The 17332-nt window shown below is 43.0% G+C and overlaps 1 protein-coding gene across 1 annotated transcript in view; it reads left to right on the top strand.

Moving 5' to 3' along the window:
• Positions 1 to 15919, top strand: part of cfap46 (cilia and flagella associated protein 46) — a gene marked incomplete at both ends in the record, with an annotated part of 50085 nt that extends 34166 nt beyond the window's left edge. Inside the window, 17 exons of the mRNA XM_079169532.1 lie at positions 988 to 1170; positions 1406 to 1579; positions 2720 to 2817; positions 3091 to 3164; positions 3658 to 3836; positions 4030 to 4136; positions 4453 to 4574; positions 4921 to 5094; positions 10252 to 10331; positions 10715 to 10775; positions 10899 to 10931; positions 11365 to 11467; positions 11581 to 11693; positions 14735 to 14816; positions 15262 to 15398; positions 15539 to 15598; positions 15807 to 15919. Of these exons, the coding sequence (XP_079025658.1) occupies positions 988 to 1170; positions 1406 to 1579; positions 2720 to 2817; positions 3091 to 3164; positions 3658 to 3836; positions 4030 to 4136; positions 4453 to 4574; positions 4921 to 5094; positions 10252 to 10331; positions 10715 to 10775; positions 10899 to 10931; positions 11365 to 11467; positions 11581 to 11693; positions 14735 to 14816; positions 15262 to 15398; positions 15539 to 15598; positions 15807 to 15919 (1893 nt within the window). The remainder of the gene's footprint in view (positions 1 to 987; positions 1171 to 1405; positions 1580 to 2719; positions 2818 to 3090; positions 3165 to 3657; positions 3837 to 4029; positions 4137 to 4452; positions 4575 to 4920; positions 5095 to 10251; positions 10332 to 10714; positions 10776 to 10898; positions 10932 to 11364; positions 11468 to 11580; positions 11694 to 14734; positions 14817 to 15261; positions 15399 to 15538; positions 15599 to 15806) is intronic.
• Positions 15920 to 17332: the final 1413 nt, after the last annotated feature.

The raw sequence follows: 17332 nt of genomic DNA, 5'->3' as shown, positions 1-17332 counted from the left end.
GTTATGGGTTTAAAAAAGAAAAAAACGGAGCTGGGTAAAGGGGGGGTAACTTACAAATATACAAGAAAAGAACTCAAATAAATAGGGTTGTTTTCTTTTGAATATTCTCAATGTTGTTCTTGTAAATTTCCGACTGTAATCCCAGAAAGGTTTTCTCTGAATATTATCCTCCTCCTGGCTCTGGAATATTATGTTTGACTTCCCTACAATGGCCCTTATTCAGAAACCGTTCCACTCCTGCTGAAAATGTTTTTAAGCTACGTTAGAAAAATGACTTCCCCTTTCATTTTATGCAAGTTGGAAATGCAAAGTTCAGTCTTGATGTAGATAAATCACTGAGAGCGCATGAGAAGGTCTATGAGATGTAAAAAACATAACCCAGCAGTGGGTAGATTACAGGAAATAGTACCAAAAGGATACATTTTTCAAGTCTTGCTGTAATTGTCCCTCTCGTGCATGCTGGATGTGAAGAGCTCACTTCCTGTTGTAAATCCAGTTCAAGAGATGGGCAACAAAACCCACAGTCTTTGCTCTGTGTAAAAAAAGAAATGCACTCTACAACATAATAGAAGCTAATATGAGGCTTCAGTAGTCTGAGTAAGGCAAATGAAGTTACAGTCTTTGAAAAGATTCCCTGTTTGTGTTAATAACCCTCAGCTCAAGAAAGAACTGCTGTCCACGCTAACAGGAAAGCACTCTTCAGCCAGTAGTAAGCACATCATATTAGCTTCAGCTGAACAATGGGATGTATTTTTATAGGAAAAGACGACTGTGGATATTCTTTTCTCCCGTCTCTCACATTGGAGACAATTTATGAAAGAATCCTTTGACAGCCAGTGTGATGAGGAGGGATGATTACAGGGTGAGAGTTACATAACCCTTACCTGTTTGATTGATTGATTACACAGACTTACTGCTGCCTGCATTTTGTGTGTGTGTGTGTGTGTGTGTGTGTGTGTGTGTGTGTGTGTGATTTTCTCTTCTTAGCGGAGGAGGCGTAGAGCCCAGCAGCTGTTGGCCCAGGCCAGTAAGGCACTGGCTGAGGCCATCAGCCTGTGCCTCCAACACAAGCTGCCCTCCTTCATCCTGGCTGATGCCTCTCTCAACATGTTGGAGTGTCATGGCCAGTCTGACCCTGCAGCGTCAGGTCAATACCTGGCCCTGTTTCAGGTATTGTGCATTAGAACATATGTGCATTTTTTTTACTTCCTCCACTGCCCGAGTCTAGTTTCTGTGGGACATTGCACATAGTATGAAACAGTTGTCCATATGCTGCATGTAGGACACCTACAGGTGTCTCTGTGCACATCGCAGTCCCTTGCATTCCTCGCGGTATCATCACCCACTATAAATCCTGCTATTACCAACAGCACCCTCATCCATCTTCTGTTTTGTTTTCCCCCAGAGCTGCCGCGCTGTCGCTGCGATGTCCGAGGTCCTAAGCTCTGCCTGCGCCGGCACCAGTGCGTCCCAGCTCTCGGCTCTGCTCAGCCTGCACAGGAAGCTGCTCCTCTCTCAAGAGGAGAGGCCCAGCGGCATGCTGAAGGGAGCGGAGGACTCCCTCAATAGCCTCTCCAAGGTAGCGGGGTCACCAAACCCCACCACTCATGATTTATGGATGCCGTCAAACTCTGCTCAGTAAATTCCCTTGATGGCGGACACACACTATCGGTGCTGTTACGGCCTTTGCTCTGAATGCACTTCTGAAACCACACCGAGAAGTGGAGCTTCAAAAAACAAAAAAAAACACTTCAAATTTACACCAACATGCACAGTCGCTACTATGTGGGAAACCTCGAGGACATCTGCAGCCCTATATAATACATATAATATATAATACAGCAGGAATCTGCCCCCTACAATGCAGATGAATCTAATGAAATATTAGAAGGAAAAATGTAAATGAATAGTTTCCTTATAATCAACCTTGGTAGCGCAACTGGTGATGTGATATATTACTGTATGCAATGGTGATTATAGTCCTCAGTTTCCCTCAAAGCAAGTTAAGTGACTCGTGTTTGATTATGATATTAATAGCAACAATTATGTCTTCAGAGAAAATCGAAATTGAAAAATGCACTTTATCATCGACATGACAAAGTAAAAACTGATTGTGATATTATCGTCATCGCTTCAACACGGACGTGACTGAAATGTCATCATTTCATCTGTGACCTTTTCGGACAAATGACATCGTCGGTTTTTGTCGAACTAAAATGAGTTCTTCTTCTTCTTCAGCTTTCAGATCAGTTCTAATAATTACAGCAACGAGTGAATCATTTACTATTGTCGTCGACGACTGCTGCAATATACTCAAAGCTGAGGTTCTGCAACTCTGTCTTTGTAGTTTGTTGTTGTTACCTTTTTTAAAATAGTGCTTCATCACAGAACCAACGGAACTACCAAAGGACCTGATTCTCCATATGCTGAACATTTTAATATAATGCTAGTTCATCTACAGCAAATACTGCCGACAGTGTGTAGTACATGGGGTTGCCACATCATCTGGTTGTGTGTCTGACATGTCTCCGTCAGATCAATGTCTTCAAAATACTTTTAAATTGAAAGGCAACAATCTAACTTTTAAAACCCGACATCCCACCTTTTAATCACTTCTAAAACTATTTTATTCAGATAATGAAAAATAAAAGAACAAGGGCAAAAGTTTATATAATATGTCGTTGTATTTATGATCTTGAAACACCTTTATGGTTTGCAGGCCTTCAGCCAACTGACCATCCATCCCAGCCACCTAGAGATCCTCGCAGAGCTTCCGCCCAACCTGAACATCCTGCTGCTTCAGCACAATGAAGACGGGTAATTCCTCCTTTGTCCTCGTCTGTTGTCTCTCGCTACATTCCCCGTTCTTTGCCCTGCTATAAATTCTCTCCTTATCGTCGTTCTGGCTGCTTCACGGTATATGAGTCACAACAGGTTTTAGGCTGGAGGAACACTGTAGAGATGAAGGGGCCTGCTGTGTGGTACACCTGCCACTAGAGGGCTGATGTAGAAACTATGTATGTGTACTCGTGGAAAGAGATGCATCTGTGGTACATACAGTATACATTGTTTGCTTGTTTTTGTCTTCAGGTCAGAACTTTATGGGGCCTTCTATGAGATGACCAGTGCTCCAGATCAAAACGGAAAGACGACGCAAGTTCCAGGTCAGAGGCTCGCGCTTCTTTATGCCTCTTTAAGCATTATGTTTCTGGGTTGTCCCGTCTGGTCCATTCAAGCTTCGAGCTCTTCAGTACAGCACTACTGCATTCATGTATTTGATCGAGTTTGTCCCATTGCCCCCGGGGAACATGGTCTCCATGACACATACGTTGCTATTCGTAGCATTGTAACAAAGTTGTTTAGTATTTCCATGTAACATTTATCTGCAAGGCAGATGAAAAGTTCAGATTTAATGAAGACGAGGAGAGAAGAAAGTAGCGTGGAACATTTCCCTTTCACCTCTTTGCTTACTGGCCTGGCGTGGAACACCGGCTTGCATAAGTCATCACGCGGTATTACCTGCTCACATGACCTTTTGTGGGAACAGCCTGACATAAGATGTTGCAGCAATTGCGGGGGGGGGGGGGGGGGGGTGCTCATGGGGACCAATTAGCAGGCTATTACGTCTCTGATTGTGTGTCAACACTGTGGTTGCAGGTACCCTGACGTGCTCTACGGTGGCCAAGGTTTCAGTCTGCCCCCGGGCTCTGCTGGCACTGAGGGACCAGACTCGGGCCTTTGGCCTGGAGACTAGGCATGCCCTCAGCAAGCAGGCCTGTCGGCAGAGGGCCGAGGGCGGGCCGGAGGCCTCCGAGGAGCCCCGTGCTTTTCCCCGCGTACGTCTTGTTGAGACCTCTGCTCTTCTTTCACTCCATTAACATGATCCACTGCAAGCCTCATGAATACGCTCACTCCGCTGCAATCATCATCATCTCACGTCTCCTCCTGCTCACTTTTCCATCCAAGCGTATAGATGTGTGTTACAGCTGCTGAAACTCCTCTTCTCTCCTCTTCTCTTCTCCTATACAGAAAACTGCCGCAGAAGGAATGTTAGGAGCTCACTTCAGGGAAATTGTCCGAGATATGGAAGACTATTTGAATCCACTTCTCACACAGTTTGACTTCTCGTGCTTAAGGTGACGTATTGTTTATGTCATGAGGTTTGTCCTCTACAAAGGCGCGACACATTTCATGTAGTTTCCTTCGCCCGAGGAAGGAAACTTTGCTACTTTTGAAGTGAAGATGTGGCCGGTACAAATGTCCACTGTGGGAAAAGTCTTCAGTGAGACTGGTTTGTCTGTTGATCTTGATTAGTCCGTTTGTTTGGTTTTTCCTCTGTTGGCGTTCACAAATGCATGCAGCAAGCTTACACAAAGTGAGCGCTGCATGTCTCTATTTCTGACACTTTATCACATCTCAGGCTGTCTGGTTCTGTCCTCCTGTTGTCGTCAGGCGTGAGGTAGCTCAGCCCTGCTCATCCTCACCTGTCCTGTCCTCCCTCAGAACCCCGGCTGCACCACCACCAGACCCTCAAGTGACCAAAACCAGAGAGAAAGAAGAGAAAGAGAGCTCAGGTAAAGGAAGAAGCATGTTGGTTGAGAGCTTTCTTGTGTCACACATCCAACATCTGTTTATTGGCATGGCAACCCATCAGCAGATTTCTGTTTAGGCCAGTGTTGTGGCTTTACATGTGATATAATGTGATACACGTTGATTTACGCACACAACTTGATAACTCTGCACTTTTACCAGGCGCAGTGGAGATTATAGTGCCGCTAAACTTTTTTTTTTTTAAAGAATGAACTCTCTAGTCTACATTGTTGGAACAGTCACACAACAGTTATAAAGTATGGATTTCAGAAGTGCAAATAAATGATGGGTTCTGAGAAAATGTGTGTACTCGTGTGTGTTTGTGCGCAGCTAAATTACCAGCAGAGCCAGGGACGTGTGTGGTGTTGCTGGCAGACAGGAAGTTGCTGGAGTTGCCGCTGGAAGCGTTGTCCATCCTGCAGGACCGAGGCCTGACTTCTGTGTCTCGAGACTTCTCCCTCCAGCTTCTCCACAGTCGCCTGAACAGAGAGGAACCAGTCAAAGGTACCGGAGACACACGTGCACTGATGTTTTAATTAAGACACTTCCTGACCTTCTAAACTTCTAAATCTGTCGGTTTCAGACATTTATTCATTCATTAAACAGGCATTCTGTTTGAATTGTTACTAATACTTTTACAATTGTCCTAAGAATGGTTAATAGCACCTTTCATCACTCATTCCCACTAATTTCCTTTGTTCATTTCTAAGACACCGCTTGTTGCCTTTGTTGCAGACTAATATGTATACTTCTGCACAATACTTCTACAGTATAAGGAACTTGTATTTCTGTCAAATATCTTTTGGAAAATGGTGATACGGATAATGTAAGAGATATGCTTTATTAGAGTTCAATCACTAACTTTATCATTTTTGCGTTGTTGGTATCATTAAGTAATAGAGTAGCAATAAATACGATTCTTTCTTCAGCCGTAGATTCCTGCTTTATATTGCAGGCAAAGATATTGTGGCGTAGACGTAGACGGGTAAAGTTAAGTAAGAAACAACAAAGTGTTGAACTGGTGGACCACAACAAAAGAACAGGAATGAAACCAAAAGATATGACTTATTATTATGAAAGAAGACATATGACTATTTAAAATGCGGCAAAGATCCTGTAAGAACAGGTTTCCTGATGGGAGAAATGAGACCATGCAGTCTTAGGTGTCTTATCTATTGAACTGTTCATATCTAGTGGGGGCTTTTTCTACAGTATAAGTGGATGTGTGCCTCACATCGTTCCCCGTCATATTTATGTAAATAATTGCTTACATTTCCGAAAGCATCTTGATGCCTAGATTTCGACTGCAGGCAGTCATCCATAGAATTGTAACATGTTCAGGAGAGAAAAGTCATCTCACATGCTGCCGGCATGCAGAAGTTCAAGCGGACATCCGTGAACACCAAGGCCAGCTTTGCTGAAGTGGTTGTCCATTAAAAGTAGCCATTTTGATGCAATATACAGTCAGGACTGTGGGTTTAATTGTCCAGGTGTAATATACAGGACTGTCTCAGAAAATTAGAATATTGTGATAAAGTTCTTTATTTTGTGTAATTCAATTAAAAAAACAAAAATGTCATGCATTCTGGATTCATTACAAATCAACTGAAATATTGCAAGCCTTTTATTCTTTTAATATTGCTGATTATGGCTTACAGCTTAAGAAAACTCAAATATCCTATCTCTAAATATTAGAATATCATGAAAAAGTATACTAGTAGGGTATTCAACTAATCACTTGAATCGTCTAATTAACTCGAAACACCTGCAAGGGTTTCCTGAGCCTTGAAAAACACTCAGCTTGGTTCAGTAAACTAAATCACACGTATGGGGATTATCACAATATTCTAATTTTCTGAGACAGTCCTGTATATATATAGGACATATAATGCTTATGCTTTTACAGTTTTCCATCACGGTGCGAGGTATTGTTTTGTTACATTTTGGAAGTTCAGCCTCCTATAATAAGTCGATTTTCTCATATTTGTCCTATGGGGGAAATGTTCCTTGTTTCCACTGCAGTGTTTGATGCAATGCATGAAAATCAACGTTGTTGCTAATCCTTATCCTATCCCAGACTGTGAAATCCCCCCGAGCATTTAGTCTACAGAAAATAAATACGTTTCTTCTTTTCATAAAAGCAACAAACTGGCATTCGAAGGGCTAACATTTTGAAAATGAATATTGAGTATTTGGTGGTGATGATCAGGACTGAAGTTTGTTAAAAACATTTAACTCAGCGAGAGTGGAGTGTAATATCAATATATCACTTTATGCAAGTTGTCCCAGTTTTGACGCAGACATTTTTGTACTCCAAGGACATCAGATCAACTTTTTTGATGTTGTGGCACAAGGTCTAAGTCAATGGCCCATGTTTTTAATGTATTACCTCCTTGATCTTATAGCAAAGCTATTCATAAAAAGTACACAGCTGACATGTAGCATAAATATAGAGCATTAAATTAACCAAACGTGAAACTACGTGCTTAAAGGAAAAAAGCAATTCGCTGTTGTTGATTTGCAATTCCTGTAGTCTCTCATTAATAAGAATAGCAACATTGTTCACCAATGTATTGTTAAAGGTACAGTGTGCAGTAATGTACTACAACGTCAATAACTATGTTTTCATATTTCACTATCATTGCCCCAAAACTGTGATTGGAGCACAAGGCAAGTGAGCGGTTGCCAAGTACGGTTGTGTTGTTAGAGAGGACTGCAGAATGTGCTCCTGGGCTCATAAACGTGTCCCAACAGTTGCAAAGCTGTAGTTCACTAGTCGAGCCAGTAGGACTGTCCAGCAGCGTATAGCATGTTCTGCCCATTTCAATTGTTTCCTGTCAACGACGAACCGTTTTTTGTTGGAGCAGGAAACAAACCATAACAATTTGATGTGAAAGGATAGAGTCTGATTTTAAAATCAATTTAAAGCAACAACCTGTATTTTTAATTAATAATATCCACACATTGTGTCATTCTCCCAGTCTCTCAGGGTTTTATTTTGAAGGTCTCCTATGAGCGTAAAATCCCTAAGAAAAAACAATCCAGTTGTTTCTTGGCAATGATGCTACAAACCTCTGGGGAATTATGCACGTTAATATTTAGAAGAGAAAAGGGAGTAGAAAGATCACTGAATGTGATGCTGCAGACTTCTTTACCTTTTTAAAGGTTGAGTCATTTGCATAACTTGAGTGAATGTTCAAAGGTTAGCGTGTGCGTGTGTGTGTGCGTGAGCGTGTGTGTGTGCGTGTGTGTGTGTGTGTGTGTGTCACTTGACAATTGCGTACACCACTGGCAGGAAAGTCCATGTATTTCCTAACACATATCTCATGCCTGGATCAAACACATGGGTGACGATCAGACCAGAAATAAAGAGATCTCTTTCTGTACCATCATTACCATCATTTTGACATCTCTAGTTTACCATCGTGCCAAGAAGATAAAGTGCCTGAAACCACTTTTGAAAGGGCAATTCATTATTCTGTGCAGTGCTTTCGTGATGTATGCTCAAGACAAATGAGCGCAAACAATAAAAAGACGGCCTTCAGGTGTGACGTGTTCGCCTTCGTATGACCGTATGTCCTCACTGAGTGGGAGTAATGGACTGATAGAACATACATTGTGATTCAAACTACACAGACTTCATTGTTGATCCTTTTCAAAGCTTTACATACAGTGATTTAGTGAAATTAGGAAAACTAGTAGTTATAACATGAATAGTGGGAGCTGCTACTACAAATAGTGGTGGCTTGTCTAGCTGTAGTGGCAAGTAAAACAACTCAAGTGGTACTGAACACGCTGATGCCATGCGATCAGTGGCGCTGTCTGACGGTAGACAGGAAATATGTGTGGGCAACACAGACGTTATTTCATATCAAAAACAAAGTGAATGTAAAAAAAGTGAGAAAAAAACCCACTATAACACATGAACTTAATAGCCTACTTTATGGATAGTATTTTAAATGTCCTAATCTTAATGACGCTCCTGCTATAAGTACACATTGTGACCTTTGTCGAATGTATTCCAAGCATAACGCGGCACAGTGGTTCTATGTGGCAGACTTAATAACAGCGTAGGGCTTCACGGGCAGTTAAACCACCATCAACTGGCTTCAGGTCCAGACTGAAAGGTCTGAAAAGTTTGCCCTGAGCTTGGCGTTAAAGGTTGACACTAGTGAATATTTCCATATTAACTCCCTCGCTGGAAGGCTTCCCAAGGCTCTCTTTCCTTTTTAGAAAGGTCAGAGAAGGATTGAGATATGTAGGAATTACAAAGCTCTTTTAAAAAAGAATGTCCGGCCATCATTAGATTGCTGTAAATTGGATTAAGCTAGGTTGGCTTCCTTCCCTCTCTCTCTATTGGGACGCACCAATCTGAGGAAACGAGTTTCTGTATGCCTTTCAACGTAGTCCAATATCCATTAGTAGATCTTTTGTTCTGCACTTCATCAGCTGACCTGAACTCATTCCTGTGGTGTAATAATTGAGCACATATCAAGAGAACAGTCCTTCAGCTTCCCAAGTCTAAAGGAGGCTATTAGCACATTTACTTCTGGGTCTGTAGCATCAACAAACGGACACGTCCTCTTTGTGTCTCTCACTTTGATCGGGGGTTTGTTCCCAGCTACCTCTCTCTCTCTATCAAACAAGTTGCTCAGGACCCAGTTGTTACCGACACTTTAAAATGTGGAATCAGTTTAGGAGACACTTCACCGACACCCTCCGTCAGTTCTATCTCCAGTCTTTCTCATCCCCCTATCCCCCACTTCAGTCATATATGATTACATTTTCAAGCTAAACCCAACTTGTTTGGATCCCTGAGGGACATCTGGGACCAGGACCTCAAGATTACCACGTCAGACCAGCACCTCCTATGAGTCTACTGCAGTGCAAGATTTACCTACGCAAGACTAGCCAAGATATACCCTGAGAGAACTGCTCTGTGCAACAGATAGACAGTCACCCACAAAGAGGTTCGGCAAAGAGATTGAAATAGTGGCAAGTCGACTGGGTCGACTCAACAGATCAAACACTGTGGTGTTTTTGCTTTCCTGATCTTTACCTCCGCCAAGGAGGTTATGATTTCGGTCTGGTTTGTGATCAGCAATCATTTGGGTTCATCCTCAGGGGACTTTAACTGTCTTTATATTGCATTATTTTCCCTTGGCAGAGACTTTTGTAAGCAGGTGTTGGAGTGGTACAGTACAAGGGCTTATTTATGGGGTTTGGAGATGTGGTGGGTTTTTATCCGGAGGATGGGGATTCGCTATAGCTGCAGTGAGATTGGACTGATGGACCTACAGATGGACTTCTCTCTTCCAGCCCCATCGCTGGAATGAAAATAAAAAATGCATCTTGAAGATTACTTCGTCAGTGTGTCTGTGACTAAACCCATTTATGAATTTATTTGTTGGTTTGATTACGGGGGGGTTTGAATCAAATGTATCTGGTAATTAAATGAATAACCAATGCTTAATCAATAGTCTGTGTTTTCATTTGCTGAGCGTAATGGATATCGCTGCCGTGAGGAAACTTTTAGAACTGTTCTTCACTCACCAATAAATGTCACTGACTTTTTTTCTTTTCTTTTTCCCCCAGTCCCAAACGCTGTGTAATCTACCCTACAGACAAGTGTATGTATTAATTCTGCTTCCTGTCTGGCAGTTGAAAGTGACAACAAAAAGGAGACCAAAGGTGGCAAGGGAAATAAGAGGAAGGCAGATCAAAGACAAGCCATCAAAGTGGTGAGTTCAGTAAATGAATCTGGTTCTGCCAGATACAGACGGCAATATTACTTTAACCTGCAGTCAGCGCCGGCAATTATTTATTTCCTCTCGCCTCCCTTTTAAGTGTGGTTTTTCAATCAATTACATAATGTGTTTTCGTAAAGATCCTATTTCGAGCTTCTGAGCGTTTATCCTCCGTCATGCACCACTTTGCTTGTTTACAACCAACCCCTTCCTTTTTACTTACATTTCTGTTGCTCCGTCTCCTCTGTCTTAAACCACACTCTTGCATTATTTCTCGCAAACTGGTATTTGCAGATGTACATACACGTGTATATACTGTGTATGTTTTTGTAACCATCTCTGGTTCACGCTGTAACAACTCTCATTTATTTTCCCAGATACCTGTGAATCGCGTGTTGCCTTCCAACACCTTCCCAGTGGACATGCGTCGCATGAAATGTATCTTTTTTTTTTATTTTTTTGTGAAGTATAACACCTATTTGTGTGTTTTTAAATTGGCTGTTTTATTTTTGTGACACGTATTTATAGAAATGGATTATTGTTCTTAACACAGCCCCACAGATATTGTTGACCCTCACAATGAAGGCAACTTTGGTAAGAGAGATGACATTACACATTTAAAGGATTAATAAACTAGAATATTGATGTGTATTAGTAAATCCAAGAGTGGAAAAGGCAGAAAAATGTGCTTGTTGCTGGTGATCAATTACAGTACAGTATAGCTCTAGCTGCTTTTCTTTCGTGGATGCTGTGTTCTGGACTGAAGTACAGGAGTGCTGGGATGCTCTACTGTGATTAATGTTCTTTTCATACTGTATTGCAGCCGGGCATTGGCCCAGCTCGCTCTGCATGTCAGCACGTAGCCTCTCAAAGCATCCTTCTCCCTTTTACAATACAGTATTTCACTTCATTTTATTCCACTTTTGTGGCCTTGCATGAGTCATATTCCAGCTCCCGGTTCAGTGTCCCCCCCCTTTAGCGGTGTAAGCATCCGTCATATTTGTATGTTCTTGTCCATCTGACACAGAAGGGACCAGTCTGAGCGTGAGGATGAAGGAGATTTTGGAAACCCACAGCCAGCATTGTGCCCATGTGTGGGAGGGCTTCATGGGCAGCAGAGAAACGCCCAGGTCAGAACGCAACGCAGCACGTCTTTGCACTGAGCGTGCTGAGAACCAACTGTGTTTGTGACATTACAATGCACCTCATCTGCACCACTAACCCTTCCCCAATATGTATCAAGTGTGTCCGAGATGGAGCAGCTGCTGTGCAGATGCAGTGCCTTCATTTACCTGGGGATGGAGCGCTTCATGGCAAACGTCCCACCGGCCAAACTGGCAGCCTTCGATCTGTCTGGTACTGTACACCCAAACAGCCTTTCTATACAAATGAATGTACGTATGTTGTTTTAAAATGTTGAACATATCCAAATGTACGACAGCGTATTAGGGGCATCGTATGTGTAAAAAAGAAGAAATTACAGGGGGGGGGGGGGGGGGGGATTATGAGAAAAAAAACTCAATTTCTGAGATTGAAGTAATACATTTACAAAAAAACACTAAAGTTTAAAGTAAAGTTTACCAGAAGGAAACTAGAATATTCTCTGAGATCATAACGTAATAAACTCTGACATTCTCTGATTAAAGTCTCAAATTTCCAAGAAATGAAAAACGGAAAAGTACTGTTTTCTTAGTCACAGAACCGTAATGCTTCACTAAGGTTGGCTCAACCTCATCACACCACAGATTGCCGTGTATTTTAACTGCAGTGGATGACATCATCATATTATACTTTGCAATCGGATTTAGCAATAAAGGAATACTCATGATTTTTGCCCAGAAACACCATATTACCGGGAGCGTCCAGACTTTGAAGAGAGTAAATTGGACTTATTCAGCATGAATCCAGCATGTCTTGCGCTCTTTGAGTAGTTTGCCACTGTCAGCGCTCCTGCGTGGCACGATGACCCGTTCGATGCCACAGAAACATAATGAAGAGATCTGATGGTGAGAATCACTGAAATGACACATCTCCGGGATAATCCTGATGGTTTGCCTGTGTGGGGATGAAGGAGATCATTAGTCTTTATGGTGCTGTTGCACTGTGCCAAACCTCCACAGCGGTAGTCGCCCTGGGATGAGGGTGCAAGGGTGTCTGTGTTCCTTGACTGGGGTTCTTCTTGTAGTCAACATTGGCTCGGATCAAGTGATCCCTCATGTTTTCCTCTCTTTTCTTTACGAATAGAGGTGGATCTTCAAAAATAGGAGGAAGTTCAGGGACAATGTCTTTAAAAATGTGTGTTATTGCAGTAGAGCGCACTAAATGTTGAGTGACACACGTCCTGCATGGAATGACACATCTCAATGGAAAGACTTGTTCCTCTCCTTCACACCCATCTCCTGAGATAGACCTGCAAACTGTTGTGGTTTGAGTAACAAAGATTAAAAAAAGATTTCCCTTGATGTTGCTGAGATAGTTACTATCTCACAACCCTCTCGAGCTAATATAAAAGATCTCTGTAAAGGTTACTGTGTCGTATAAAACACAAAAGGCTGAGAATGATAGAGAACCCGTCTATGCCATGAAATGTCTTGAGCGTCTGGTGCCCCGCGCTGCTGTTTGAGTTCTCTAAAGCCGTTTCAGACGGTGTATCAGGAAGAAAAGTAGGCGTCAGAATACTGTAATGACTGTATGATTGACATTTGGAGCGGAGCTGTTTGCCGATGATGGAAGCAGTAAATGGAGCGGTGGGGCTTAATCTCTTCACACCCATCAATCTTTTCGTTCCCCGTGTGGTTATATATAGACACAACGCTGCTCTGCAGCCAGAGATCAATGAGGTTTTACTATCGGAGCCCTGCTACACTTTAACATTCCCCCACAGCTTCACTCATCTATTTTAAGACGGATATTTGCTGAATCATTTCAAGCTAAATTCACTGTTGCCTCACTCAATTGATAGCTGGAGAAAAATAAAACTGGAACCTTTTTATGAGTTTCTTTTTTCCCTGAGCAGTCTCAAAAGAACCTCTTGACCGTCGTGTTTTATTTACAGCCGGGGGGGGGGAACAGGAAGAGGAACGCGTCTCCCTCTTCTCGAGCACGAGAGGAGGCCTCTTCCCTCCCTCAGCACTCGTTAGATAAAGAATAAGCTGCCCCGGATCACCTTCCAGTTCCTCTCCCCTCCCCGAGATATATTTCACAAAAACAACACGCCTTCATCTTAATGGCTCCCTCCGCCGGCATACAAAGAATGGGTGGACTTAATGTGAGTGACAGAGTGTCAGCTTGGCCTTACACATGGCCGCAGGCCAGACATATGCGCCTCCCGCTAGCCCGGCGCTGTAGTGCGGCTAACTATAGCGCGGCTGACACCGTGGTCTGAATTCCAGCTGTTACCTCACGGCCAACCGTGCCGCTCTTAATTAATTAGCCATCAGGACGAGAAGAGCCGACGGCAGATGTGGGTGTCATGCCGAACGCGCGGCACCATCTGCACTCGTATCACAAATCACTTTGTCTTGTTTTAAGTAATGATATTATGCTTCTTAACATGGCTCTATGGGGGAGGGGGGGGGGGGGGGGGGGGGGGGGGGGGGGGGGCTCTATGATGTTTTGGCCCCAGGCTGCTGGATAGCAACAGGTCGTCATTGTATTTAAGAAGTCAGCCAGAATAGCTGCGAGGCGCTGCAAAGAGAAGCTATGGCGACCTCACTGACACACACACCTGGTGTCCGACACGAGCGCCAGTTCTTCTCACTCCTACAGGTCTAGACCGAGTGCTTGTGCCGTAAAAAAGCCTCTACTTTGTGTTCTAATAGACGGGCTGTGTCACTGATGGCCACAGCTTTTTAAAGTGTCATGATAAGTTCAGTCATCTAACCGCAGACCTGTTATTTACATCGTACACACATTTAATTTCGATTTTGAGGTTTGAGGTGGCTCTTTTCAACGATATAATGAACCCGTTAACACCCCGTGTGTTCGCTGGATGTGCTCTGACAGTGGGGACGCGGCTGGTGTGTGCAGCCGATGGTGTAAACTACTAATAAGTTAAACCTGTCCAGACGGTTCCAATTTAGAATTCTCACACTTTGTCTAAAAACTTATGAAACAAGTTGGTATAAAAAGACTCGAAGGTGTGCGTCGCCTGAGCACAGGGCTTCCTTCATTAGTCTTCTCGAGTAGAGAACATCATTGGGGGTCAATGCGTATCTCATACTGTTAATATTTAAATGATCCCCTTGTCCTTTTAACAATCGTTTCAGAATGTAATCGTCGTGTCAGCATACAACTCTTATGATTCTTAGAAATTCTCCTCCTGCAGAAATAGAATCAGTGTTCTGTTGCCAGATAACAATAATAATAATAATGATGATGATGTTTTCTCTCCTCAGAGTGTCGCATGGCTCTGCTCTTCGACCTGACTCAGAACAGTGCCAGTGTTCTCCGCCAATCGAACCTCGACATGTCCAAGAGGTAACGGCTCAATCGAATGAAGCGCAAACTCAGTTTGTCAGAAATCGTTTGCACTAACCTTTCTATTAAGTCATGAAATTGAGTTCCTGTATTGACAAAAACACACAGTACAGCTGTTGTTACAAGAGCGGCTTCAGCAACAGCTGCTCTCCCCGAGCACATCTGCCCTCTGTCTCCGTCACCGGCAGCCGTGACTGTTCCTCACAAGGTGGCCGGAGGAACACGGAGGTCTGCTGCTGCCTCTCGTTAGTCAGAAGCATTCAAATAAAGAAGAAAAAAAATTGAAATAAAGTCGTTTTAAATAAAGAAAATTCCATATCTTGCTCATATGATGTAAAATACCCCAAATGAACACTGCAAGCGGCTACTTGATTACTATGAAGGAATTGTTGAAACAGCGTTTGATCACTATAAGCTGTGAACACTGTGTTTCTCTTCTGTCCAGTGCAGCACAGCTGGACCTGGAGAAACCCCTGGAGGCCGCTCTGCTGCTGAGTTTGTGTGGTGTCGGCTGTATTGTCCTCCACCAGTGGCACAGCAGCCTTCAACAGAACACACGCACTGTGCTCAATGTGCTAGACAGTAGGTTCTGGACACACGTTTGCCTTTTTCTACATTTCCCACCACGTACTATCCACCTCAATGTAATTTATCCTCCTTAAATGTTTACGTTGACTTATTAGCAGTTACAGTAGTGTGTGTGTGACCATGTGTTCATGCAGATTTACTGAGGGTCAGGCAGACCTCTGGCCAGACCATCCACGCCCTGAGGAGAGGGGACGGTAAGGTCACAGGGATCACATGATGCTGTTTATCTCACTCGCATCCTCATTTAGCCTCACATTTGCATTTGTGTTTACTGTAAATATGTCCAAGTGTCATTTAAAAAAAAAAGAAATCTGTTTCTCTGTATGTGAGGCTTTGGGCTCTTTTTGAATTCAGATAACCTTCAGATATAGTCATGGCTTCCTCTGGCTTGTTCCTCTGCAGATCAGGTGCTCCGCAGTGACTCGGAGGGAGACGGTGCTCGCCACGAAACCACTCTCGCACCCGCAGCCTTCAACTGCATCGTCTACGGCCTCCCGAACTTAATTGTCACGTAATATGCTGTATATCCTCGCTGCTATTTCACTAGTTCAAGATTGTTACTGAATACATATCAGCCGGCTTTGCAAATATGAACTAAAGCTACTGTAACATGGGGGGGGGGGGGGGGGGGGGTTTAGAGAGCGCTGTCCACCTCAGTCCCCGTGATTACCGATGCGTCACTGATGTGGTTTACCATCAAGAGGTCAAAGCAAACGCTGTGACAGAACACAAATGGACGGAATCGTGCGATAAAGAGGACCGAGCTAGAAAACAAAAAGGCTCACAGCCAGGTGCGCATGTGAGTGCACTGAAGTTCTGTTATTGCTTGCAATGTCTATTGACTCGAGCCTCGTTTTATTGAAGCTTTCGTTATTAGCGCTGCTTTAAGTCTCTCGTTGACAGTGTTCACAGTGATTCGTCACATGAAACTCTCAATTGAACATTTTGTAAGCGTTGACCCCCACAAACACTCACCGTGTCACACTGCGTCAACACGACAACCACCAGAAGTCTCTTTGGTGGACTTTAGTTCAGAGAAGCTGGGTTCACCCTTTTCATGAAAATGAGGCTCAAATGAAGCAGAACTGTGTTCCCTCATGTTCATTTAGAGGATGCCCTTATCAGACATTGCAGCGCCCGCTTAATCCTTCTACGTATTGTTGTATTTCACTGAATGTTAATTTGGTGCATTTCTAAATGTTAAATAAATACATCCCATGAGGAAAGGAAAGGTGTTACTGTGAGAACTGTGTAACCTGAGGTTTAAAAAGAGTGAAAGTCATGTTTTCTTACAGATTTGGGACTAAAACACAGCTCACTTTATACCTGATGCGTGTAAGAATGGAGAGAGTTAGTTCTGGTAGTCGCACACAAAGCCACAAGTTGTACAGGCCACAGTAGAATTAAAGGAACAGATTATTATGGGAGATATACTTATGTTTATATGTATTTAATGTAAAACTAGGGGCACTTAAAGGTGCAGCGTGTATAATCACTGTAGTGGTTATCTATGATGGTTCAGGCCGTCGCATTGATTAGGAAGCCTTGTAAGGCAGGACGATAAAGGTGGTGCAGCGAAGCCAAATGTGGAGCTCTAGATTGAGTCCGATATCTCCTCTTACTCTGCTTTAACTACACACTCCAGGCTCCACTATACTTTTTCCACTTAGATTTTATACAGCTTTTTGAAATTCTTATTAGTTTTCAAGTTATTCTCATTTCCATACTCTCCATTCATCCTAAAGTAATTTGCTACAACTCATAAGAGGTGTGAAGGATACAAACATCATTCTAACTTCCATTCCTTTATTATCATCTTAGGCCGACTCCATAAACACTTCACGTTGGTTTTAAGGCAGACGATGCCTGTATAGACCCTCAACACTAATGCACAGTACGCTACAGTGATACGCATGCGTGTTCATTTA

Source organism: Pholis gunnellus (genome assembly GCF_910591455.1).
Source record: "Pholis gunnellus genome assembly, chromosome: 11".
Classification (NCBI taxonomy): Eukaryota; Metazoa; Chordata; class Actinopteri; order Perciformes; family Pholidae; genus Pholis; species Pholis gunnellus.
Note: the sequence above shows the minus strand (reverse complement) of the source record. Positions and strands in the feature narration are given on the sequence as shown.